This window comes from Oncorhynchus nerka, linkage group LG25, assembly GCF_034236695.1.
Source record: "Oncorhynchus nerka isolate Pitt River linkage group LG25, Oner_Uvic_2.0, whole genome shotgun sequence".
Lineage (NCBI taxonomy): Eukaryota > Metazoa > Chordata > Actinopteri > Salmoniformes > Salmonidae > Oncorhynchus > Oncorhynchus nerka.
The window spans coordinates 43,391,930-43,419,371 of record NC_088420.1 but is presented as its reverse complement, the minus strand read 5'-3'; the positions used below and the strand labels follow the sequence as shown (position 1 = coordinate 43,419,371).

At 41.0% G+C, this 27,442-nt stretch overlaps 1 protein-coding gene across 2 annotated transcripts in view; it reads right to left on the bottom strand.

Annotated features, from left to right (window-relative positions):
• The window catches only part of LOC115109540 (F-box only protein 31), a 30,806-nt gene extending 10,942 nt beyond the window's left edge, over window positions 1-19,864 (bottom strand). The window contains exons 1-5 of one of the 2 annotated variants that reach the window (XM_029634533.2): window positions 19,349-19,864; window positions 17,458-17,529; window positions 7,343-7,429; window positions 6,752-6,828; window positions 6,381-6,548 (exon numbers count right to left, since the gene is read on the bottom strand). In XM_029634533.2, coding sequence (XP_029490393.1) covers window positions 6,381-6,548; window positions 6,752-6,828; window positions 7,343-7,429; window positions 17,458-17,529; window positions 19,349-19,742 — 798 coding nt within the window. In that variant the 5' untranslated portion in view covers window positions 19,743-19,864. The remainder of the gene's footprint in view (window positions 1-6,380; window positions 6,549-6,751; window positions 6,829-7,342; window positions 7,430-17,457; window positions 17,530-19,348) is intronic. The other variant, XM_029634534.2, reaches the window with a different exon arrangement.
• Window positions 19,865-27,442: the final 7,578 nt, after the last annotated feature.

The window sequence follows — 27,442 nt, the reverse complement described above, 5'->3', positions numbered from 1 at the left end:
CACTGACTCAACTCCAGCCACTTTAACAATGGGAATTGATGGGAAATGTAAAATATATCACTAGCCACTTTAAACAATGCTACCTAATATAATGTTTACATACCCTACATTATTCATCTCATATGTATACGTATATACTGTACTCTATATCATCTACTGCATCTTTATGTAATACACTAGTATCACTAGCCACTTTAACTATGCCACTTTGTTTACATACTCATCTCATATGTATATACTGTACTCGATACCATCTACTGTATCTTGCCTATGCCGCTCTGTACCATCACTCATTCATATATCTTTATGTACATATTCTTTATCCCCCTACACTTGTGTGTATAAGACAGTAGTTTTGGAATTGTTAGTTAGATAACTTGTTGGTTATTTTAATTTTTTTATTTCACCTTTATTTAACCAGGTAGGCAAGTTGAGAACAAGTTCTCATTTACAATTGCGACCTGGCCAAGATAAAGCAAAGCAGTTCGACACAGACAACGACACAGAGTTAGTTACACATGGAGTAAAACAAACATACAGTCAATAATACAGTAGAAACAAGTCTATATACGATGTGAGCAAATGAGGTGAGATAAGGAAGGCAAAAAAGGCCATGGTGGCAAAGTAAATACAATATAGCAAGTAAAACACTGGAATGGTAGATTTGCAATGGAAGAATGTGCAAAGTAGAAATAAAAATGATGGGGTGTAAAGGAGCAAAATAAATACAGTAGGGAAAGAGGTAGTTGTTTGGGCTAAATTATAGGTGGGCTATGTACAGGTGCAGTAATCTGTGAGCTGCTCTGACAGTTGGTGCTTAAAGCTAGTGAGGGAGAAGTGTTTCCAGTTTCAGAGATTTTTGTAGTTCGTTCCAGTCATTGGCAGCAGAGAACTGGAAGGAGAGGCGGCCAAAGAAAGAATTGGTTTTGGGGGTGACTAGAGAGATATACCTGCTGGAGCGTGTGCTACAGGTGGGAGATGCTATGGTGACCAGCGAGCTGAGATAAGGGGAGACTTTACCTAGCAGGGTCTTGTAGATGACATGGAGCCAGTGGGTTTGGCGACGAGTATGAAGCGAGGGCCAGCCAACGAGAGCGTACAGGTCGCAATGGTGGGTAATATATGGGGATTTGGTGACAAAACGGATTGCACTGTGATAGACTGCATCCAATTTGTTGAGTAGGGTATTGGAGGCTATTTTGTAAATGACTTCGCCAAAGTCGAGGATTGGTAGGATGGTCAGTTTTACAAGGGTATGTTTGGCAGCATGAGTGAAGGATGCTTTGTTGCGAAATAGGAAGCCAATTCTAGATTTAACTTTGGATTGGAGATGTTTGATATGGGTCTGGAAGGAGAGTTTACAGTCTAATATTACTGCATTGTCGGAACTAGAAGCACAAGCATTTCGCTACACTCGCATTAACATCTGCTAACCATGTGTATGTGACAAATAAAATTTGATTTGATTTGATTTCTCTCACCACCATAGGTATCTCCGAAGGATCCATTCTAATATAAATTTGAAACGGACACTCTTAAGATAAAGAAGCCTACTACAACTACAAAGGACATTGTGACCTCTGGTGGACAAACCAGTCTTACATCCCTCAAACTACTCGCCAAAGACAGACGAGTGGTTTCAGACACAGAGAAAGACACCTAAGCGTAAATATATGTTGCATTTCTAAATCCTAATGAGCGGTTGTTTGGGTGCTAAATATCCATATTTACAGTCAGCGTATTTTCCAAATGTATGTACGATAAGTCCACTACTTTCTCTCTCCCACTCTTTCCCCACCCACTTTCCATTGTGTAACAAGCCATCATATCGGGTTAGTCCACTAGGGACTTTTCATTGCATTATGTTAGTAATCAATATAGCCTTCACGAGTGGTTGTTTATGTAATTCTGTGTGATTATTTAGTTAATTATTTATTTCCTAAGCCAATTTGTATATCGCTGATTCATCACTTAGGCTAGGGTTTGTAAGTCGCTCTGGATAAGAGCGTCTGCTAAATGACTTAAATGTAAATGATGTAAATGTGGTTCGTGCAGATATCCAAGAATTTTGCGACGTTCAGAATGAGACTGATGAGGTAACAATACATTAATAAGTGACTTATCTATAGACAAATATATATCTTATAATCGAGTAATAATTAAACAGAGTAGGTAATTATTTGATAAATAGCAGTCATCACATTAATGATAGTCCCGTCACAGGGGACTACGTCACCACACAGTGAGTGCACTGCTTACACATAAAAGGTAGAACAATAGTAGTGAACATGACTATTTAAGCACAATAATCACATAATTATCTCCCTTACTATACAAAAGTAGTTAACTGGAATGGACTTCCTGTGAGTTAACGTTAAGTCCTCTATTTAGGGGAATTTGAGCAGATCTGGACAGGATCCGACCAACATTTTTATATTACAGAGCGCTCTGTGTACTTTGCAACATCAATTTCTGTGCACCATTGTCCTGCTTCACATGCTACTATCTGCTCTCATCTGAAATGCAGTACCTCATTTGCATAGTGAGCGACAAGTCACATTTTCTTGCCCATCCAGACAAAGGATCTAATTTCTCTGGCTTTGCTTGCAGCTCCGCTTACAATACAGCATATGGAATGGGAGACTAGCGATTGCAGCAAACGCAGTCTCCTCTCGCTGTGATGTTCTCGGACGGATTTAGAATTTAAACAAAACCCCTTTCTCTTGGTCCCAGAGGAACAAAATCACCTTGTGCTGACAGCCATAGCCACAGGAAGAAGGGGTGTTTCAATTTTTATATCTATATATATACACAGTTCAAGTTGGAAGTTAACAGACACCGTAGCCAAATACATTTAAAGTCAATGTTCACAATTCCTGACATTTAATCCTATTCCCTGTTTTAGGATCACCACTTTATTTTAAGAATGTGAAATGTCAGAATAAGAGAGAGAATGATTTATTTCAGCTTTTATTTATTTCATCACAATCCCAGTGGGTCAGACGTTTACATACATACACTCAATTAGTATTTGGAAGCATTGCCTTTAAATTGTTTAACTTGGATCAAAATTTCAGGTAACCTTCCACAAGCTTCCCACAATAAGTTGGGTGAATTTTGGCCCATTCCTCCTGACAGAGCTGGTGTAACTGAGTCAGGTTTGTAGGCCTCCTTGCTCGCACACGCCTTTTCAGTTCTGCCCACTTAATTTCTATGGGATTAAGGTCAGGGCTTTGTGATGGCCACTCCAATACCTTGACTTTGTTGTCCTTAAGCCATTTTCTACATCTTTGGAAGTATGCTTGGGGTCATTGTCAATTTGGAAGACCCATTTGCGACCAAGCTTTAACTTCCTCCAAACAGAACGATGGTCATTATGGCCAAACGGTTCTATTTTTGTGTCATCAGACAAGAGGACATTTCTCCAAAAAGTACGATCTTTGTCCCCATGTGCAGTTGCAACCCGTAGTCTGGCTTTTTTATGGCGGTTTTGGAGCAGTGGCTTCTTCCTTGCTGAATGGCCATACAGGTTATGTCGATATAGGACTCGTTTTTCTGTGGATATAGATACTTCTGTAACTGTTTCCTCCAGCATTTTCACAAGGTCCTTTGCTGGGATTGATTTGCACTTTTCACACCAAAGTACGTTCATCTATAGGAGACAGAACGCCTCTCCTTCCTGAGCGGTATGACGGCTATGTGGTCCCATGGTACTTATACTTGCGAACTATTGTTTGTACAGATGAACGTGGTACCTTCAGGCATTTGTAAATTGCTCCCAAGGATGAACCAGACTTGTGGAGGTCTACAAAAAAACATTCTGAGGTCTTGGCTGAGTTCTTTTGATTTTCCCATGATGTCAAGCAAAGAGGCACTGAGTTTGAAGGTAGGCCTTGAAATACATCCACAGGTACACCTCCAATTGACTCAAATTATGTCAATTAGCCTATCAGAGGCTTCTAAAGCCACCACATAATTTTCTGGAATTTTCCAAGCTGTTTAAAGGCACAGTCAACTTTGTGTATGTAAACTTCTGACCCACTGGAATTGTGATACAGTGAATTATAAGTGAAATAATCTGTCTGTAAACAATTGTTGGAAAAATTACTTGTGTCATGCACAAAGTAGATGTCCTAACCGACTTGCCAAAACCATAGTTTGTTAACAAGAAATTTGTGGAGTGGTTGAAAAACGAGTTTTAATGACTCCAACCGAAGTGTATGTAAACTTCCGACTTCAATTGTATGTATATATCTACTCATTCAAGAGTTTCTTTATTTCCACATTGTAGAATAATAGTGCAGACAAACTATGAAATCATGTAATAACCCCAAAAAGTGTTAAACAAATCAAATATATTTCGATTTTTCAAAGTAGTCACACTTTACCTTGATGACAGCTTTCTATACTCTTGGCATTCTCTCAACTAGCTTTACCTGGAATGCTTTTACAACTGTCTTGAAGGAGTCCCCACATATGCTGAGTACTTGTTGGCTGCTTTTCCTTCCTTGCAGTTCAACTCATCACAAACCATCTCAATTGGGTTGAGGTCGGGTGATTGTGGAGGCCAGGTCAACTAATACAGCACTCCATTACTCTACTTCTTGGTCAAATAGCCCAGGGGTGTGTTTTGGGTCATTGTCATGTTGAAAAACCAGCAGTATACCACCCTGCATCCCACTATTGGCTTGCTTCTGAAGCTAAGCAGGGTTGGTCCTGGTCAGTCCCTGGATGGGAGACCAGACACTGCAGGAAGTGGTGTTGGAGGGCTAATAGGAGTCACCATTTCCTCTGGTCTAAAAAAAATAAATATAATATATATATATATATATATTATGTTTTGAAAAATATATATTTTCACAAATTTAGTGCACTGGGCCTTTAATAGTATTACCGGACCGACATACCGTAGACGTCTGTAGCGCGGGCAAACATATTTTTCAGCATCTCCGCTTTGGCAAAAAAGGTAGTTGCATAATTAAGAACAGTATCTATCAGGATTCGATAGTTGGAAATGTAAGAGTTGATGCTCTGTCCTTTTCTCTGCGATTGTCATTCTTATGGAATTTCAGAAAGAACAAAACAGTCCTCAAACATTTAAATCAAAAAGGTGAAAAGTTATGGGCAAAGACACAACATCTACATTAAATTAAATATTTTTCTTGATCAAATAACATGGAAAACAAGCACTTTTTGCGCAGTATTAATTTACCATCCTTACAAACTACTTTGCGCTTGCAATGTTAGCTAGGGTTGTGGGTTCAATTCCCACGTGGGACCAGCATGAAAAAGTATGCACTCACTACTGTAAGTTGGTCTGGATAAGATTGTCTACTAAAATGGAAAAGGGATGAATAGACCATTTCAGTTCACATCGAAATAAGTTGCATTTACAAAGTATTTCAAGAAACTGAAAAACATATCAAGCAAGTATTTTTATATTCACACAAGTATTATCAGATTAACTGTTTTGTATAGATAATTATCAGACTCAAGTTACAAATGCTGTTAAACACTCCAATACATTTAGTTGAAATTTTTTCACAAAAGTAGTGCACTGGGCCTTTACTAGTCCTGTATTAGCAGACCAATATAGGACGTCTTCATTGCGGGCAATTTTGTTTATATATAGCCCTACTCCACCACTTCTGTTGGATAGGAAAAAAATAATATATGATTTTTCATATTTGTACTGTGTACTTCACACCTCAGGTATATTTATTTTTACCAGAAAGGCGATATTTGAATCTTTTTGGCACTATAAGTATTACTAGGTATTGTTTATGGCCCTCATTATAATTAATTAATTTGGGGGGTGTCTATTTAGGCAAATCGACAATTTGACATATTTAAACAGGTTAAAGATGCACTACGCAGAAATCGCTCTGCCATTTCCTGGTTGCTAAAATTCTAATAGCTGGCTTACTTTCAGTTTGTGACAAATCAAACAAGTATAGTGTAGAGAATCATTGTACTAATCTAAACCGCAGAATAAAAAAGATTATAGAAACAAAAATATTGTATTTTCAGCTGTTTGAAGCTGGTGTTCAAAAATGAAAATAAGACGCAAAAACTAAACTGAAGAACAGGACTTATAGAAATAGTGCACATAGAACAGATCTACCGCTCCTTAGACTTGCTTTCAATGAGAATTATAGATTTATAACTCACATTTCTATGTGAATTTCTCAGGTCGCCCAAAAAGTTACATATTGCAGCTTTAAGGAGGGATCACAGAATGCCATCCAGGTCAAGAGGAGTGATCAGCCAATCATTATTCTCATTAAAAGAAACTGCAGGTGGCAGAAAAATAAATAAATCACAAACATTAGCTTTACTGTCCATTCAGAACACAAAAGAAGAAAAAAAAATGGACTCACTTGGATGTCCCCCTTGTGAGGGCCCTTGTGTCCGTACATGCACTCTACCGCCACCTTGTTGCTCTCCCACATGTGGATGCGGAAGAGTGGCCGCCTCCTCATGGGATCCTCGACCCGAGGGTCATGGGGGGGCAGGTACATCCAGCCAATGATGAAAAGCCCGTCAACCTGGAGAGGGATGGGTGGTGGTAGCGGAGTAAAGGGAGAGAGAAAAGTAACATGTTTTGATGGGAAAATAGACACATTTTTGTACCCCTCTACAACCATGCGTGCTGAACAATTTAAAGACTGAAAATGTTTAAATGTGATAAAGAGGGGACACAACTGTGTAGGTGTGTGTGTGTGTGTGTGTAAACACACTAATTGCGTACCACCACGTTGAGCAGCCCTCCGTACGGGCCTATGTCAGGCTGCCAAAGACCCAGGATGTGTCTGTATGGGTGCAGCACTGCAACACAACAGTGCAACAAAGGGTTAATACACCAAAACAGCGGTGAACCGTTCAAATCGCAGGACATCAATACATAAGAGTTTGGACTGAGAAACTGATGACAACTCAACAGAGCATATCACCGTGGTCTGGCCTCACTTCAAGGACAGCAGATATGGAGGGGGCATATCGTTATTGTACTCTACGCACGCACATGTGAAGTTATATCCAAGTGCATGAAAAAAACTATAATGTCAGAGTAAACAGGGAGCGGTCACTGTAAGCACTAACCATGTTGACTAGCATGCTAAATGCGCACATTCATTTTCCAGTACCATTCCTAGTAGTCAGACGTCCGAGTTAAGGTAAGGAGCAAAGTGCAGATTCACCCCTTCAAAACCACGTCACACAGTCGGTGAGCACATGGTATTTGTCGCAACTGGCTACAACACAGGAGTCAGTCACACACTAGCATGTTAAAAGCCACACGTGTGTTGAGCCAGTCAGGTCAGGCATGTGCTGCTGTACATACAGTGCCTGTACACGTCCCTGTAGTCCATGTGCTCGTAGTCCGGTAGGAGCTTCATAAAGCGGCCAGACTTCACCCGAGGGTTCACACCTGGACAGGTACACCACAACAGTGGGCAGACTAATCAAGTTAAGTTTTAAAATGTCACATTCACAAGTACAGTTAAATGCCTTTCTTGCAAACGCTAAACCCAGCAATCAATATCAATGTAGTACAACAACAACAAAAACATAAGGTAGAACAAAAACACACAAGAAATAAAAATACGAGAAAGTAAGCTAAAGTGCCTTCAGAAAGTATTCACACCCCTTTACTTTTTCTAAATTTTGTTTTACAGCCTGAATTTGAAATGGATTAAATTGAGATTGTGTCACTGGCCTACACACAATACCCCATAATGTCAAAGTGGAATTTTGTTTGTAGAAGACTTTCAAAATTAATAAAAAATGAAAAGCTGGCATGTCGAGTCAATAAGGATACAACCACTTTGTTATGGCAAGCCTAAATAAGTTCAGGAGTAAAAATGTACATAATAATTTGCATGGACTCATTCTGTGTTCAAACATAGTGGTTAACATGATTGTTTTAGGACTACCCCATCTCTGTACCCCACACATACAGATAATTGTAAGGTCCCTCAATCCAGTGGTTAATTTCAAGCACAGATTCAACCACAAAGAGCAGGGAAGTTTTTTAATGCCTCACAAAGGGCCTCGATCGGTAGATGTGTAAATATAAACAGACACTGAATATCCCTTTGTAGTGCTTTTTTTTGGAGGTCGGTTCGATTATTTTAAAATAATCACGGTTTTGGTTTCGATTAGAATTTTGTCTACATTAATTGTATTATGAAATAAAGACGCTACAATGCCCACAATAGTGAAATGTAATTGCCAAAACATTGAAACTATTCCATTGCCTGTCAGGTCCACATTGGGTAGACAGAGGTCGACAGATTATGATTTTTCAACGTCGATACCGATTAATTGGAGGACCAAAAAAAGCCGATACCGATTAAATCGGACAATTTTATTTATTTATTTGTAATAATGACAATTACAACAATACTGAATGAACACTTATTTTAACACATCAATAAAATCTATTTAGCCTCAAATAAATAATGAAACATGTTCAATTTGGTTTAAATAATGCAAAAACAAAGTGTTGGAGAAGAAAGTAAAAGTGCAATATGTGCCATGTAAAAAAGCTAACGTTTATGTTCCTTGCTCAGCACATGAGAACATATGAAAGCTGGTGGTTCCTTTTAACATGAGTTTTCAATATTCCCAGGTAAGAAGTTAGGTTGTAATTATTATAGGAATTACAGGACTATTTCTATCTCTCTATACGATTTGTATTTCATATACCTTTGACTATTGGATGTTCTTATAGGCACTTTAGTATTGCCAGTGTAACAGCATAGCTTCCGTCCCTCTCCTCACTCCTACCTGGGCTCGAACCAGGAACACAACAGCCACCCTCGAAGCTGCGTTACCCATGCAGAGCAAGGGGAACAACTACTCCAAGTCTCAGAGCGAGTGACATTTGAAACGCTATTAGCGCGCACCCCGCTAACTAGCTAGCCATTTCACATCGGTTACACCAGCCTAATCTCGGGAGTTGATAGGCTTGAAGTCATAAACAGCGCAATGCTTGAAGCACAGCGAAGAGCTGCTGGCAAAACGAACTAAAGTGCTGTTTGAATGAATGCTTACGAGCCTGCTGGTGCCTACCATCGCTCAGTCAGACTGCTCAATCAAATCATAGCCTTAATTATAACATAATAACACACAGAAATACGAGCCTTAGGTCATTAATATGGTCGAATCCCGGAAACTATCATCTCGAAAACAAAACATTTATTCTTTCAGTGAAATACAGAACCGTTCCATATTTTATCTAACGGGTGGCATCCATGAGACAAAAAATGACTGTTATATTGCACAACCTTCAATGTTAAGTCATAATTAAGTAAAATTCAGGCAAATTAGTTCGCAAAGAGCCAGGCGGCCCAAACTGTTGCATACACCCTGACTCTACATGCAATGAACGCAAGAGAAGTGACACAATTTCACCTGGTTAATATTGCCTGCTAACCTGGATTTCTTTTAGCTAAATATGCAGGTTTAAAAATATATACTTCTGTGTATTGATTTTAAGAAAGGCATTGATGTTTACGGTTACATACACGTTGGAGCAACGACAGTCCTTTTTCGCGAATGCGCACCGCATCGATTATATGCAACGCAGGACACGCTAAATAAACTAGTAATATCATGAACCATGTGTAGTTATAACTAGTGATTATGATTGATTGATTGTTTTTTTATAAGATAAATGTAATGCTAGCTAACAACTTACCTTGGCTTCTTACTGCATTCACGTAACAGGCAGGCTCCTCGTGAGGCAGGTGGTTAGAGCATTGGACTAGTAAACCATAAGGTTGCAAGATTGAATCCCCGAGCTGACAAGGTAAAAAATCTGTCGTTCTGCCCCTGAACAAGGCAGTTAACCCACTGTTCCTAGGCTGTCATTGAAAATAAAAAATGTGTTCTTAACTGACTTGCCTAGTTAAATAAAGGTGTTAAAAAAATTTTAAATAAACAAATAAAAATAAAATCGGCGTCCAAAAATACCGATTTCCGATTGTTATGAAAATCGGCCCTAATTAATCTGCCATTTCGATTAATCAGTCGACCTCTAGTAGACATCAGAAAAACAGGAAATTACTATGAAATGAAAAATATTTCAGTTGTGTATATTACTTTGTTTCTATTTTATTACTTAATTTGTTTTCATTCCATAAAGTAATCATCTCTGCACAGGCAGTAGCAGTCAGGTCATCTAACATTGTGTTCCCCATACTGTAATGTCTTTAGTTATCCTATTTTTATTGAACAAATATTTAAATGCAACAATGTCAAAGATTTTATTGAGTTACAATTCATAAAGAAATCAGTCAATTGACAGACCCCATTAGACCCTAATCTATGGATTTCATCTGACTGGGCATACAGATACGCATCTGTTGGTCACAGATACTTTTTCTGTGTCTATATATGGTATATGTGGACAACCCTTCAAATGAGTGGATTCTACTATTTCAGCCACACCGTTGCTAGCAGGTGTCTAAAATCAAGCACACAGTCTTGCAATTTCCATAGTCAAATATTGGCAGTAGAATGGCCTTCCTAAAAAGCTGTGACTTTCAACATAGCATTGTCATAGGATGCCACCTTTCCAACTAGTCAGTTCATCACATTCTGCCCTGCTAGAGCTGCCCCAGTCAACTGTAGGTGCTATTATTGTGAAGTGGAAACGTCTAGGAGGCACAATGGCTCAGCTGAGAAGTGGTAGGCCACAAAAGCTCACAGAACGGGACCGCTGAGTGCTGAAGCACGTAGCGTGTAAAAATTGTCTGTCCTCAGTTGCAACACTCACTACCGAGTTCCAAACTGCTTCTGGAAGCAACGTCAGCACAAGAACTGTTCGTCGGGAACTATATGAAATGGTTTTCCATGGCCGAGCAGCCGCACACAAGCCTAAGATCACCTTGCGCAATGCCAAGTGTCGGCTGGAGTGGTGTAAAGCTCACCGCCATTGAACTCTGGAGCAATGGAAATGCGTTCTCTGGAGGGATGAATCACGCTTCATCATCTGGGACGCCGACAGACAAATCTGGGTTTGACGGATGCCAGGAGAACGCTACCTGCCCCAATGCACAGTGCCAACTGTAAAGTTTGTTGAGGAGAAATAATGGTCTGGGGCTGTTTTTCATGGTTCAGGCTCCTTCCAGTGAAAGGAAATGAACGCTACAGCATACAATGACATTCTAGACAATTCTGTGCTTCCAACTTTGTGGCAACAGTTTGGGGACAGCCGTTTCTTGTTTCAGTATGACAATGCCCCCCGGGCTCATTACAGAAATGGTTTGTCGAGATCGGTGTGGAAGAACTTGACTGGCCTGCACAGAGCCCTGAACTCTGCCCCATCGAACACCTATGGGATGAATTAGAACGCAGACTGCTAGCCAAGCCTAATCGCCCAACATCGGTGCCCCACCTCACTAATGCTCGTGACTTCATGGAAGCAAGTCCTCGCAGCAATGTTCCAACATCTAGTGGAAAGCCTTACCAGAAGAGTGAAGCAGCAAAGGGGGGACCAACCAACTTTTATTGTCCTCAGCACAAGCTGCACCTGTGTAATGATCATGCGGTTTAATCAGATTCTTGATATGCTACAACTGGCAGGTGGATGGATTACCTTGGCAATGGGGAAATGCTCACCAACAGGGACGTAAACAAATTTGTGCACAGAATTTGAGATAAATAATATTTGTGCGTATGGAACATTTCTGGGATCTTTTATTTCATCTCATGAAACCAAAACTTTACATGTTGCATTTATATTTTTGTTCAGTGTAGCTAGCCTGCCTAAGTATGATGCAAAGCTGTCTGACAAAATAATTGTACTATTTCTTCTAGAGTAGAGAAGGTATACTTTCACGGTCCCGCTCGTCATTGTGTTGTGTACATTACTCCCTCAACGCGGTCTGTGTGTATCTAACCTAACGTTGCGGGCGTAAAAGTGTATCCATCCAGAGATCTGTATACAATGAGGAGAAGCTCATGTCTATGCCCTAACGATGGGGGCCGTTGTTCGAAAGGCGGGAAGGCAAGCGACAAGTTTAGGTCAAAAATAAAGCCAAAGAAACGCATTGGTCTTATTTAGGACAGACTTTGGCGAGAGTGAAACCTCTCGCTTCACCTCTGATCCGTCAGCCATAAAAAAAAAAAAATGTTTTAAATGGTGCAATATTATAGTCATTGTAGTTAATTACCACATTTCTGCACTGAACTAGGTTGAATATTAGTTTAATGAAACCTAAAACTCAGCGTCCCACAGACTTGATTCCTCCAATTTGTCTTATGAATGATTTTGTCTCTAGAGAAAATTAGTTTAATAATCGAAAATTTGGTTAATCGCTCAGCACTACCTTTTAGCATGGTGAAGTTATTAATTAGGCATTGGATGGTGTATCCCAATCACTACAAAGATGCAGGTGCTTTCATAACTCAGTTGCCTGCGAGGAAGGAAACAGCTCAAGGATTTCCCTATATGGCCAATCATGATTTTAAAACCGTTACAGATTTGAATGGTTGTGATTCGAAAAAACTGCAGATGGCTCCACAACATTGTAGTTGCTCTCTAATTGACATTGTAAAAGGAGGAAGTCAAATCCAATCAAATATCAACATAACCATGTACCACTCTTCATATTTTCAAGCATGGTGGTGGCATGCTTGTCATCGACAAGGACTATAGAGTTTAGGATAAAAAGAAAACCGGAATACAGCTAAGCACAGGCAAAATCCTAGAGGAAAACCTGGTTAAGTCTGTATTCCAACAGACACTGGGTGACAAATTCACATTTCAACAGTACAATAAGCTAAAACACAATGCTAAATCTACACTGGAGTTACTTACCAAGATGACATTGAATGTTCCTGAGTGGCCTAGTTACAGTTTGGACCTAAATCGTCTTGAAAATCTATGGCAAGACTTGAAAATGGCTTTCTAGCAAAGATCAACAACGAACTTGACAGAGCTTGAAGAATTTTTAAAAGAATGTGCAAATATTGTACAATCGATGTGTACTAAGATCTTAATGAGTTACCCAAAGACTCAGATGTAATCGATGCCAAAGGTGTTTCTAACATGTATCATCTCAGGGAGTGAATACTTATCGAATCAATATAGTTTCATTTTTCATAACATTTTATCAAATGTTTGAATTTTTCTTCCACTGTGACAGAGTATTTTCTGTAGATCGACCAAAAATAACAAATACATTTTTGCAGGGATACTGGAGTGATAGAGGTACAGCTGAAGTCGGAAGTTTAAGGTTGGTGTCATTAGAACTCATTTTTCAACCACTCCACAAATTTCTTGTTAAGAAACCATAGTTTTGGCAAGTCGGTTAGGACATCTACTTTGTGCATGACAAGTAATTTTTCCAACAATTGATTACAGACAGATTACTTCAATGTATCACAATTCCAGTGGGTCAGAAGTTTACATACACTAAGTTGACTGTGCCTTTAAACAGCTTTGAAATTCCAGAAAATTATGTCATGGCTTTAGAAGCTTCTGATAGGCTAATTGACATCATTTGAGTCAATTGGAGGTGTACCTGTGTATGTATTTCAATGCCTACCTTCAGACTCAGTGCCTCTTTGCTTGACAACATGGGAAAATCAAATGAAATCAGCCAAGACCTCCACAAGTCTGGATCATCCATGGGAGCAATTTCCAAATGCCTGAAAGTACCACATTCAGCTGTACAAACAATAGTACGCAAGTATAAACTCCATGGGACCACGAAGCCGTCATACGGCTCAGGAAGGAGACGTGTTCTGTCTCCTAGATATGAACGTACCTTGGTGTGAAAAGTGCAAATCAATCCCAGAACAGCAGCAAAGGACCGTGTGAAGATGCTGGAGGAAACAGGTACAAAAGTATCCATATCCACAGTAAAACGAGTCTTATAATCGACAAAACCTGAATGGCCGCTCAGCAAGGAAGAAGTCACTGCTCCAAAACCGCCATAAAAAAGCCAGACTATGGTTTGCAACTACACATGGGGACAAAGATCGTACTTTTCTGAGAAATGTCCTCTGGTCTGATGAAACAAAAATAGAACTGTTTGGCCATAATGACCATCGTTATGTTTGGAGGAAAAAGGGTGTGGAAGCATCATGTTGTGGGGGTGCTTTGCTGCAGGAGGGACTGGTGCACTTCACAAAATAGATGGCATCATGAGGAGAGGAAAATTATTTGGATATATTGAAGCAACATCTCAAGCGATCGGTCAGGAAGATAAAGCTTGGTCGCAAATGGGTCTTCCAAATGGACAATGACCCCAAGCATACTTTCAAAGGTGTGGCAAAATGGCTTAAGGACATCAAAGTCAAGGTATTGGAGTGGCCATCATAAAGCCCTGACCTCAGTCCTATAAACTAGCATGTGCGAGCAAGGGCCTAACAACCTGACTCAGTTACACCAGCTCTGTCAGGAGGAATGGGCCAAAATTCACCCAACTTATTGTCGGAAGCTTGTGGAAGGCTACCCGAAACATTTGACCCCAGTTAAACAATTTAAAGGCAATGCTACCAAATACTAATGGAGTGTATGTAAACTTCTGACCCACTGGGAATGTGATGAAAGAAATAAAATATGAAATAAATCATCATCAATTTTTATGAGGATTAAATGTCAGGAATTGTGAAAAAATGACTTTAAATGTATTTGGCTAAGGTGTATGTAAACTTCCGACTTCAACTGTGCATACGGAAAATATTCAGACCCCTTTTTTTCCACATTTTGTTACAGCCATATTATAAAATATATTAAAATATTTTTGTATTTCGATCTTATCTCATCGCTGCAACTCCAACGGGCTCGGGAGGCGAAGGTCGAGTCATGCGTCCTCCGAAACATGACCCGGCAAAACACACTTCTTAACACCCACCCGCTTAACCTGGAAGCTTAATACCTTAATATGCATACGTATATACTGTACTCTAGATCATCGACTGCATCCTTATGTCACTAGCCACTTTAACTATGCCACTTTGTTTACTTTGTCTACATACTCATCTCATATGTATATACTGTACTCGATACCATCTACTGTATGCTGCTCTGTACCATCACTCATTCATATATCCTTATGTACATATTCCTTATCCCCTTACACTGTGTATAAGACAGTAGTTTTGGAATTGTTAGTTAGATTACTTGTTGGTTATCACTACATTGTCGGAACTAGAAGCACAAGCATTTCGCTACACTCGCATTAACATCTGCTATCCATGTGTATGTGACAAATACAATTTGATTTGATTTTATTTTATTTGAAGCCAGCCAACCAATGTGTCGGAGAAAACATTGTTCACCTGATGACCGAGGTCAGCCTGCAGGTGCCCGGGCCTGTCACAAGGAGTTACTAGAGCGCGGTGACCAAGTAAAACCCCCCCGGCCAAACCCTCCTGTAACCCAGACAACGGACCAATTCTGCAATGCACTATGGGACTCCCAATCACGGCCGGTTGTGAAACAGCCCGGGAGCGAACCAGGGTCTTAGACCGCTGGCCACTTGGGAGCTCCCCTTTACGTTACACCCTTATTCTATAATTGATCAAATATTTTTTTTCCCTCTCATCAATCTAGATACAATACCCCATAATGACAAAACAAAAACAGGGTTTAAAATATTTTGGCAAATATATTAAAAATACAAAACTGAAATATCACATTTGCATAAGTATTCAGACCCTTTACTCAGTACTTTGTTGAAGCACCTTTGGCAGCGATTACTGCCTTGAGTCTTCTTAGCTATGACGCCACACCTGTATTTGGGCAGTTTCTCCCATTCTTCTCTGCAGATCCTCTCAAGCTCTGTCAGGTTGGATGGGGAGTGTCGCTGCACAGCTATTTTCAGGTCTCGCCAGAGATGTTCGATCAGGTTCAAGTCCAGGCTCTGTCTGGGCCACTCAAGGACATTCAGAGACTTGTCCTGAAGCTACTCCTGTGTTGTCTGACTGTGTGCTTAGGGTCATTGTGAACCTTTGCCCCAGTCTGAGGTCCTGAGCACTCTAGAGCAGGTTTTCATCAAGGATCTCTATGTACATTGCTCCACTCATCATTCCTCGATCCTGACCAGTCTCCCAGTCTCTTTCCCGCTGAATTACATCCACACAACAGGATGCTAACACCACTATGCTTCACTGTAGGGATGGTGCACGGTTTCCTCCAGACATGATGCTTAGCATTCAGGCCAACGAGTTCAATCTTGGTTTCATCAGACCAGAGAATTTTGTTTCTCATGGTCTGAGTGTCCATTAGGTGCCTTTTGGCAAACTCGAAGCGAGCTGTCATGCATCTTTTACTGAGGAGTGACTTCCATCTGGTCACTCTACCATAAAGGCCTGATTGGTGGAGTGCTACAGAGATGGTTGTCCTTCTGGATGGTTCTCCACACTCAATGTGTTTGGGGACCTTCAGTGATGCTGACATTTTTTGGTATCCTTCCCCAGATCTGTGCCTCGACACAATCCTATCTTAGAGCTCTACGGACAAATTATTTTGACCTCATGGCTTGATTTTTAGTCTGACATGCACTGTCAAATGTGGGACCTTACATAGACAGGTGTGTGCCTTCCAAATAATGTCTGTGCTCCCCCAGTTTCCTTAAGTCCACGATCAGCTCCTTGGTCTAACTGATGTTGAGGTAGAGGTTGTTGTCATGGCACCACACTGCTAGGTCACTGACTCCTCCCTGTAGGCTGTCATCAGGTGGTGTTCAGTCCCAGGGTCCTAATACATAGATATTCCTCTTATTAGGTGGGTGAGGATGGAGTACAATTGAGAGTGCATCATTTATGGATCTGTTGGGGTGGGTCTAGGGTGTCTGGGATAATGGAGTTGATGTGTCCCATAACCAGCCTTTCATAGCAGCTAGTCATTGTGGCATGAGTCTGTTCGAGTGTCATTTCTGTATCTGTCGGTCTGGTGTCTGTCCATATAGTCTGTCTGGGTATGGCAGGTTGGTTCTAGTGGTGACTACAACCAACCTAACCTAGAACCAACCTAGCCCCAAACCTGATAGCATCAACTTCATGACACAAAAACAAAGTAAGCACAATCTCTCCACCACGAAGAGCAATTTCCCACAAGCCATCTTGAGGTTACCCCTACAGTAGCAAACAACTGAGTTAATCCCCAAAGTGTCAAAGGCAAGAAAATGCCTCAAATGGTACTATTGCTAACTACTGGAAAGTGTTTAACAGCAGCCCTTGTCCAAATGAGGTTGAGTCAAGATGCTGGAATTTAGAGGATGAAACAGAGTCATCGATGATTTGCAGAAAGTGACAGTATGTGATATTATTCCCAGACCTTCAATGCACAAGTGATACTAGTGTGACTTGGTTCAATTAGCCAATGTAAAGATGCCCACTGTTGTCTATGGCCCAGAGTTTTTCCTGATCAGGTCAGGAAAAACTCTTGGTCCTGATAATAAAATGTTTGATATTTTCAGAAAGAGAGAGACTCACGTTTGGCATAGAGCTCCCGACTGGACACACCCACCACCTCCATCTTGCGCAGGTCCTCCCTCATTCCAAACTCTTTGGGAGAGAGACAGAGACCGACAGACAGGCATGTGACAATGAAGGCCAAGGCAGATTGCGACAGTAGCCTAGTCATCAAAGCTACGTGTGCTTTAGCAAACTTCACTAGCATGACAACAAAATAGAGGAGTTGGCATGACAATAAAAGCATGATACATGATGGCATGACAATAAAAGCACATTCAGATCTGGCCGCCTAGGCTTATGAGAAGTTTGCACATCCCAAATTCCAAAGCTACGCTAACCCAATAATGGACTGGACACTATGAATAAAGGAAGAAATCCTAATCCAATACATTGTATACCAGGCAAATTCAAAATCTGGACCTCAACCAGTTCCACTGCTGATTTTCATTATTCCCCTCTAACCAAGGACTGATTTGGACCTGGGACACCAGGTGGGTGTAAGACATCAGGTAGAACAGAAAACCAGCAGTATTCCAGACCTCAAGGCTCGGACCCCTGGTCTGCGTATCTTACAGTGAACATATCATAGCTGCCTTGCTCACCATGTTTACATGATGACTTAGCTACTAGAATGCACATTGCTCTCAAATGAAAAAATGCCAGTGGACACTACTGCTCCACTTGGCAGATGTCCCAATGGCAGAGCCAATATCAGGCTGGTGCGGCGTGTACCCACAAGAACTATGGCTTTCACTGAGAAACGACTCATGCAAACGTGCATTGGTGAACTACAAGTTTCTTAAAAGTTGTAATGTACTTTTATTTGAATTTCAGTTAGATTTCAGACTTGATTTACTTGTTTTCAGTTTGATAAAACCTTTCTATTTCATTTTTATCTTAGTTAATTTCAAGGTTATGGACAGAAAGTAGCCCATGCAGCCTTATTCTAAAATTATTGTTTTCCTCATCAATCTACACACAATAACCCATAATGACGAAGTGAAAACAGGTTTAAAAATGTTTGCAAATATATTAAAATAAAAACAGAAATATTTACATAAGTATTTAGACCCTTTGCTATGAGACTTGAAATTGAGCTCAGGTTTATCCTGTTTCCATTGATCATCCTTGGGGGGTTTCTACAACTTGATTGGAATTAATATCGGAATCGGATGATATTAGCTAAAAATGCAAACATCGGTGTCGGCCCGATGTCTAGTTTAACGCCGTTGCGAAAAACCGATGACAAAGCTGACATGCATACCTACAGTTGAAGTTGGAAGTTTACATATACCTTAGCCAAATATATTTTTTGTAGGTGACCAAATACTTATTTTCCACCATAATTTGCAAATAAATTCATTAAAAATCCTACAATGTGATTTTCTGGATTTTTTTCTTCTCATTTTGTCTGTCATAGTTGAAGTGTACAGGCCTACAGGCCTCTCATCTTTTTAAGTGGGAGAACTTGCACAATTGGTGGCTGACTAAATACTTTTTTGCCCCACTGTATATATACACACACACCTAAAGGGGTCCTAAAATTAAAAGCCAAATAGCTAAATGATCCACAGTTTGACCATTTTAACATAATTCCAAATGCCAGCTTTTTCAGAATTTCAGAAAATGAGCTTACATTTCTTTTTAAATCCTTGGTCCTTCAAATTAAAACAAAATCAAGTTGGTGGTGTATTTAATAGGCAATCTCAATAAATAAAAAAATACATCAAATGTGAAAAAGGGGCCATGGGGAAACAAGGATGGGAAACCATGCTATAGACTAACCTGTGGACCAAATACTGTCAATTAATTCCCGTATGATAAAACGTCACACTTCGCATAGGACATGATAGCAGCGAATGAATGATTCTTCTATCTGAAATGACAATGAGCGATCACTATTATTTACCCTCCGTGCATCGCCTTCTCCAGATGGTTTCCGTGTTGAGAATTTGCCTGAATTTCTTGCAGACGAGGGCCAGGTTTGGTAACTCCGTGCCCGGGAGAGATGAGAATACTTCCACTAAAATCTCTGGGGGCAGATCCAACAGGGACTGCGGGTTCGGTGGTACGGGGCTTGCACTGTCAGCAGTGGCTTCAGCAGCGGCTTCATGGGCCACACTCGGCCCTGCCGCAGCAGAGTTTTCCGGGCCGCCGGTGACGGATTGTGTCTCACCCACAATCCGCTCCCCTTCCTCCTCGTCCATATCGGAGTCGCTTCCCTGATCCTGTTGATTATGCCGCTGACGCCGCCTGCACCTCCGAGACTGACCCACTCCGCAGAGCCTGGCACACACAGCCATCCGCAGTAGTCACCAAAGGGATAACATTACAACAGAATGTTTAGTTATACAAATCTTTGACATTACTGCACCACAACAACTGCAGTATCGACAATCTCACTGTCCAAGCGAGCCTGGGCGGAAACACGTGACGCAAAGTCAACGTGTTCTTCTTCGTCTTTGGTATAATGGCGTTCGCAACAATTATAGGTGCATTCCGCCATCTACTGTACAGGTTGTTAATAAAGATGCCAAAGGGAAGAAATGCGGGCTAAAATTGTTAAATTATAATAATATATATAGAAAAAAGAATCCATACAAACTATCCATAACATTTTAATTCAACTAAATCAGCCTGCTTTTCTGTTCCAATCAGGTCCCAACACAGGCTCAGAAAGATCCTGCGATGGGGGGACATTTCCTGGTGACAGTAGTCTAGATGGATAAAAACCTGTTTTGGCATGGACATTGTCATTGAAGGTATCCACTATTTTAAAGTAGTCAACTGGGTGGGCCTCCTATCGCTGAAGGAAGGATCACATGATACCATTCGGGATATCAGGAGGGATCAGCCAATGAATTATATTCAATTTTAATGGCCCTCCAACTGGTAATTACTAGTGGCAAGGCCGGTCCTCCCATTAGGGTCAGTTTGTTATATCTGGAGTACTTCTCCTGTCCTATTCTGTGTCCTGTGTGAATCTAAGTGTGCGTTCTCTAATTCTCTCCTTCTTTCTCTCTCTCGGAGGACCTGAGCCCTAGGACCATGCCCCAGGACTACCTGACATGATGACTCCTTGCTGTCCCCAGTCCACCTGGCCATGCTGCTGCTCCAGTTTCAACTGACCTGAGCCCTAAGACCATGTCCCAGGAATACCTGACATGATGACTCCTTGCTGTCCCCAGTCCACCTGGCCATGCTGCTGCTCCAGTTTCAACTGTTCTGCCTTACTATTATTCGACCATGCTGGTCATTTATGAACATTTGAACATCTTGTCCATGTTCTGTTATAATCTCCACCCGGCACAGCCAGAAGAGGACTGGCCACCCCACATATGCTCTCTCTAATTCTCTCTTTCTTTCTCTCTCTCGGAGGACCTGAGCCCCAGGACCGTGCCCCAGGACTACCTGACATGATGACTCCTTGCTGTCCCCAGTCCACCTGACTGTGCTGCTGCTCCAGTTTCAACTGTTCTGCCTTATTATTATTCGACCATGTTGGTCATTTATGAACATTTGAACATCTTGGCCATGTTCTGTTATAATCTCCACCCGGCACAGCCAGAAGAGGACTGGCCACCCCACATAGCCTGGTTCCTCTCTAGGTTTCTTCCTAGGTTTTGGCCTTTCTAGGGAGTTTTTCCTAGCCACCGTGCTTCTACACCTGCATTGCTTGCTGTTTGGGGTTTTAGGCTGGGTTTCTGTACAGCACTTTGAGATATCAGCTGATGTACGAAGGGCTATATAAATACATTTGATTTGATTGGATTTGATTAGGCAAGATTCACACTTGAATTTTGTGAGTCATTTTGGCAATTGGTTCCTCCAGCGCCCCTAATCGGCTACTACATTGCCGGCAGCTCATAGCAATTGATGCAGTTCCCACCCCCTTCCCATTCCTGCTTCTCCGAAGTTCACTCCCACTATCCTTGGTAGCAATGGTGATATGTGTGTGTGTTTTTGGGATTATCCAATTGTGAAACATTGATCAAAATGAATCTGCCAATTAAACTATTGTAATTGTTTTTAAATGTTTGTGTGAGGTAGACGATTCGTGATTAAGGCAGTAGCCTAACCTAGCCTGTTTACGTTAGCTAGCTACCAGTGGAAATTATTTCAGCTAAAAGTAATCTATAGAGAATGAAATGATAAAATATACAGACCACAAATTCCAAATTGGCTATACTCAAACTCTTTAACATCATCCTCAATTCTGGCATCTTCCTCAATATTTGGAACCAAGAACTGATCACCCCAAACCACAAAAGTGGAAACAAATTTGACCCCAATAACTACTGTGGGATATGCGTCCTCAGCATCATCATTAACCGCAGACTCGTACATTTCCTCAGCGAAAATAATGTACTGAGCAAATGTCAAATTGGCTTTTTACCAAATTACCGTACAACAGACCACCGTATTCACCCTGCACACCTTAATTGACAAACAAACAAACCAAAACAAAGGCAAAGTCTTCTCATGCTTTGTTGATTTCAAAAAAGCTTTTGACACAATTTGGCACAAGGGACTGCTACACAAATTGATGGAAAGTGGTGTTGAGAGAAAAACAAACGACATTATAAAATCCATGTACACAAACAACAAGTGTGCTGTTAAAATGGGCAAAAAACACATACATTTCTTTCCACGGGGCCGGGGGGTGAGAAAGGGATGCAGCTTAAGCCCCACCCTATCAACTAATTGGCGAGGGCACTAGAACAGACAAATGCACCTGGCCTCACCCTACTAGAATCTGAAATCAAATGTCTGTTTGCTGATGATATGGTGCTTCTGTCCCCAACCAAGGAGGGCCTACAACAGCACCTACATCTTCTGCACAGATTCTGTCAGACCTGAGTCCTGACACTAAATCTCAGTAAGACCTAAATAATGGTGTTCCAAAAAAGGTCCAGTTCCCAGGACCATGAATACAAATTTCATCTAGACACTTGCCCTAGAGCACACAAAAAAACTATACATACCTTGGCCTAAACATCAGAACCACAGGTAACTTCCACAAAGCTGTGAACGATCTGAGAGAAAAGGCAAGGGCCTTCTATATCATCAATTAAACTTATGTTTATGTTTATTTATTATGCATTTTGTACTTTAACTATTTGCACATCATTACAACACTGTCTATTTTCATAATATGACATTTGAAATGTCTTTATTCTTTTGGAACTTTTGTAAGTGTAATATTTACAGTTAATTTTTTAAAATTGAAATTGAATTGATTTGCCACCAAATTTGCTACCATGTCTAAGAGACATAAACTATCAGGAAGCGAATATAAAAAACAAATGAGAAAAGAGGCATAATCTCTAAACCAAAGAGATTCGCGGAGGAAATTTCTCAGCATGCAGTAAGGGCCATCAACCGGTGTGGAGAACAACAAGTCTCAGAGAACAGGCCATTCAATTGCAGAGACTGACAAGCCCCCGTTCGCCGGTTCTAGCAGCGAAGAGGGTAAACCGGAGGAGTCCAGCCATCCACTTCCAACGATGATGACAACTCTCTGGGGGCACAAGAACAGGTGGCCGCACCAGGCCTAGCCACACTTCCAAACAATGCTAGCGGAGCCGGAGACGCTACTATCTGGGACCCGGACTCAGATTCGTTGCTCCACGTCCCCGATAACAGTTGTGCTGCTGCTAAATCCAAATCCCAGACAAAAATATAAAAGATCCCGGTGAGTGACCATAAGATATGAATGGATCTTTACGGGACATGTTAGTGCCGGTTGGGCCATATCAACATAAGGAGGGGAATTTCCCAAGAGATGAGGTGGCCAACTACAATAGGAGCATGGCGAACAGAGAGAGGGTGGAGAGACCATAGCTCGTCTATTCCAAGCAAAACGATGCAGCCTTCTGTTTTTGCTGAAAACTTTTTTCACACACGTGCAAACCTGCGCTGGTCAGGGATGGAACCGGGGACTGGAATAATCTGTGCCACTCCCTCACCTCGCATGAGAAGTTGAGAAGCGTGATAGTTTCCAGAGGTGGAAGGAGCTGGAGATCAGGCTGGTGTCCAAACAAACTCAGATGCTTTGATTTCAGGACCATGGGCAGCTACCGATGCCCGAAGAGACGCTCAACTGGCAGCAGGTGCTGCAGAGGCTCATTGCCCTAATATTCGTAATGGCCACCCATAACATTGCTCCGTGTAGGGCCACCGACAGGCTGAAAGAGCCAAATAATAGGAACTTTCTGAAGTTCCCATAGGGCGGCGAGAAATTGGACCAGCGTCGTCCGGGTTTGGCCGAGGTAGGCCGTCATTGTAAATACGACTTTGCTCTTAACTGACTTGCCTAGTTAAATAAAGGTTAAATTACAAAATGTATAATAATAATAATTACGTTTGTGGAAAACCTGGGTATCTTTGAAGGAATCATGAAGGAGCATGTAAGGAGAGTGTACTCCAAAGAAACACATGAGCACTACCTCTGTAAAATAATCCAGAACGAAATCATTGCCATGCTGGCAGCAGACTGATATCCAGCAGACAGCGTGCAGTGAGCTAAAAGCAGCCAAATATGTTTCTATAATTTTGGACTGCACACCAGACGAGCAAAACAGAGCAGAGGACCATGGTGGTGCGTTTTGTTTAAACTGAGAATGATGGGCCAGTGAGCAGGAGAGAGCACTTCCTGGAATTTAGTGAACTGCTTGACGCAACAGGTGCGGGCATCACCGAGTTGCTCATCTCAAAACTACAGGAACATGGCATTGCCAACGTGAGAGGGCAGGGGTATGACAACGGGGAGAATATGAGGGCAGTGGCGGAACTAGAGTTTTATACATGGGGTGGCCAGGGGGTGGCCAAGGTTACTTCAGGCGGTCCATAAACCATGACAGAAAAATAGTGTGTAACCCTAACCTGGCATCTAAGGAGCATGAATGAATCCTATGATTGCTGATTAGAGGTAGAAGTGATCATTCACTTAACCCCAGAATTCTTCAATGTGGCAGATAGTGTGGTCCAAAAGGGTTACTTCACTAGAATACTTTAACATACTATGAATAGTCAGTGTCTCTACCTCGGAACTGCAGCTCAATTTCTTTCTCTCTCTCACACACACACACTGTACTGTGCTCACATACTGAAGAGATTTAGGTCACTCTGTTTTCATGAACATATAATCTGGGTCTATAAGTGTTGAACATCCAAAGTATTTTCAGAAAATACATCTCAAGCACCAAGGAGATAATATAGCATTTTTGTGTTGCATAAATTGCATAGTTTATTTACAAAAAAGTACATTTACAAAAAAACACACTGCAATTTGACATACCAGGTATCAAGCAGAAATGTGCTTCAAAAATATAATTACTTTTGGTGCCCATCAATATAGTATCAAATTATTCTCATATATATCATGTTAACTAATAGCAAAGAAACGTTTTTGAATTGGCCAAATCAAGACCAAATTAAAACTGTGTGACATGTTACCCTTTGGATTTATAATTTTAGAATGTCAGTGTACTAGCTAGTACACAGTGCAGGTTTTAATCATGATCAGAGGGACCGCCTTAGTGACAAATTATCCTAGGTAGATTTAAAACTGCATAAGTCTGCGGTTATGGTGAGAACTGGCAAAATGTTTCACAAACTCATCCATGTTAAGGGAGCGTGCCCTCCTTGACTCAACACTGAGAATTCCGAGGTGTCATCAACCATAAGTACAGTAGTAAGTACAGTTTTCCTCCACTTTCTTTTTCCGGTCCTCATTTCTGACATCTAACATTGAGTTGCTGTCAATAGTCCATTTATGCTGATTCCAAGCATACAGAGCATTGATATGATGCTCTGCCTTCGAATGGAACGTAAAACCCAGAATCTTTAAACAGCACCTTTTTCCAGTTACAAAAACCTGACTGATGTGAAGGCAGATTCAGGTAGATTGGGCAGAGAAACATGCCTACAGGCGAAACAATAAGTCAAATGTTGACTTACAAAATATTCAAGCCATGGATTGTCCTTATACCAGGAGCTGTTGAAAGCCCTTTTCCTAGTACCATGCTGAGTTCTGGAAAATGTTTTAAAACACAGCTGTACAGGACCCTCGACTCTGGATCTTGAAATGACTGACATACACGTTAAATAATATGTCACATCTCTATGGAAATGTATAATTAAAGGTCCCCAAAGCACACACATCCCTGGGTCGCTCCTCTTTTCAATTCGCTGCAGGTAGCGACTGGAACGAGCTGCACTCAAACAACACATCTCTTAATTTCAAACACTAAATCATGGACACTCTTACTGACAGTCGTGGCTGCTTTGTGTGATGTATTGTTGTCTCTACCTTCTTGCCTTTGTGCTGTTGTCTGTGTCCAATAATGTTTGTACCATGTTTTGTGAGGCACCATGTTGTGCTGCTGTCATGTTGTGTTGCTACCATGTTGTTGTCATGTACTGTTGCTAACATGCTGTATTGTATGTTGCTGCCATACTGTGTTGTTGTCTTAGGTCTCTCTTTATGTAGTGTTGTGTTGTCTCTCTTGTAGCGATGTGTGTTTTGTCCAATATTTTTAATTTTTAATCCCAGCCCCCATCCCTGCAGGAGGCCTTTTGCCTTTTGGTAGGCTGTCATTGTAAATAAGAATAATTTGTTCTGAACTGACTTGCCTAGTTAAATAAAGGTTTTTAAAAAAGAAGGGGGAAAAGGTGTCTGTCTGGGTGGAAAGGTACATTTCGAAAGTGCCATGCTTAGATTCATAAAGATGTCTAGGATGTAATTATTTGCAAACAGTGTTGCAAACAAGACACTCTAGTTTGACATTGGAGAAATATGGTAAGAATGCTAATTTCTCTGTCCATTCTTCCCTGAAACTTCTATTTTCATTATCCATCTGTCTTTTGAGACTGTTTCAGCCTGACATTTTCATTTGATTGCAAGCTGTTTTCCCCAATCAACACACACAGAAATATAAAAAAGAATTTAATAGAAACATTGGTGATTTTATCAATATAATCAGATTGAAAATATTAGGCTATGTTATTGATATTGAACTGATTATATAGCCTACTAACCAGATGTGTTGAAAATTGTCCCAAGGCCAAAACTATTGCCAACCCCTGCTGTACATAGTTTAGCATTAGCAGGGATAGGAAGGGGCAGCAGTTTTTTGTTTTGTGTAGGGCGGAAGAACATCCAGGACCAGGCCTAACTAGTGGGAAAGGTGTTTACCATTCTTGAGGTCCGACTTCTCCTACATGGTGACCTCTGACTTCATCTACTAACGAAATTACCTTGATAACAGCATTTTCGGCAATTAAATGCAATTACAAAACTTAATTTAAAAATGTAGTCTATTCATATGGTTTTTGAACACTATAATTGGTGTACAGGCCTGATAACTGCACTTTTAGTTGATGGTTTACACAGCTTGTTGTCCATTAGTCGATTAGGCGTTTCTCAACAAGTTCATATCACGTGAATGCATCCAACTGGTATTTATGACTGGTAAATTCCCACCTCCCACTTGGAGCTCAGGGATGAAAGACAAGTTTCCCACTAGTAATTACCAGTTGGAGGGCCGTTCGAATAGATATTTCCCAGTCATGTGGTAAACGTAGAGAATGAGATATATGTATTATTTATACATGTCCTTTTACAGAATCTGTGAGTGCACAGGCAGCGCCATTAAGGCATCTCCATTTTGAAGTAGTACATTTTTTGCCCTTCTACTACTTCTATGAGTTGGCAAACAACCTGAATGGGAGCATACTGCCATCTAGAGTGTGTTGTTTGAACAGGTATAAAGCCAAGGATGGCAAATGACAGCCATCTACAGTTATGGAATGTTTGCTCGCGAGTATAATTCATTGGCTGATCCCTTCTGATTACCCGGCTGGAATCATGTGATCCTGCCTTCACCCATAGGAAGTCCCACCCAGTTGATTACTTTAAAATGGTGAAGCCCTCAATGGCAATGCCCATTGACATTAAAGAAGAAGAAAGGTGATGTCCATGTCAAAACAGGTTTTTATC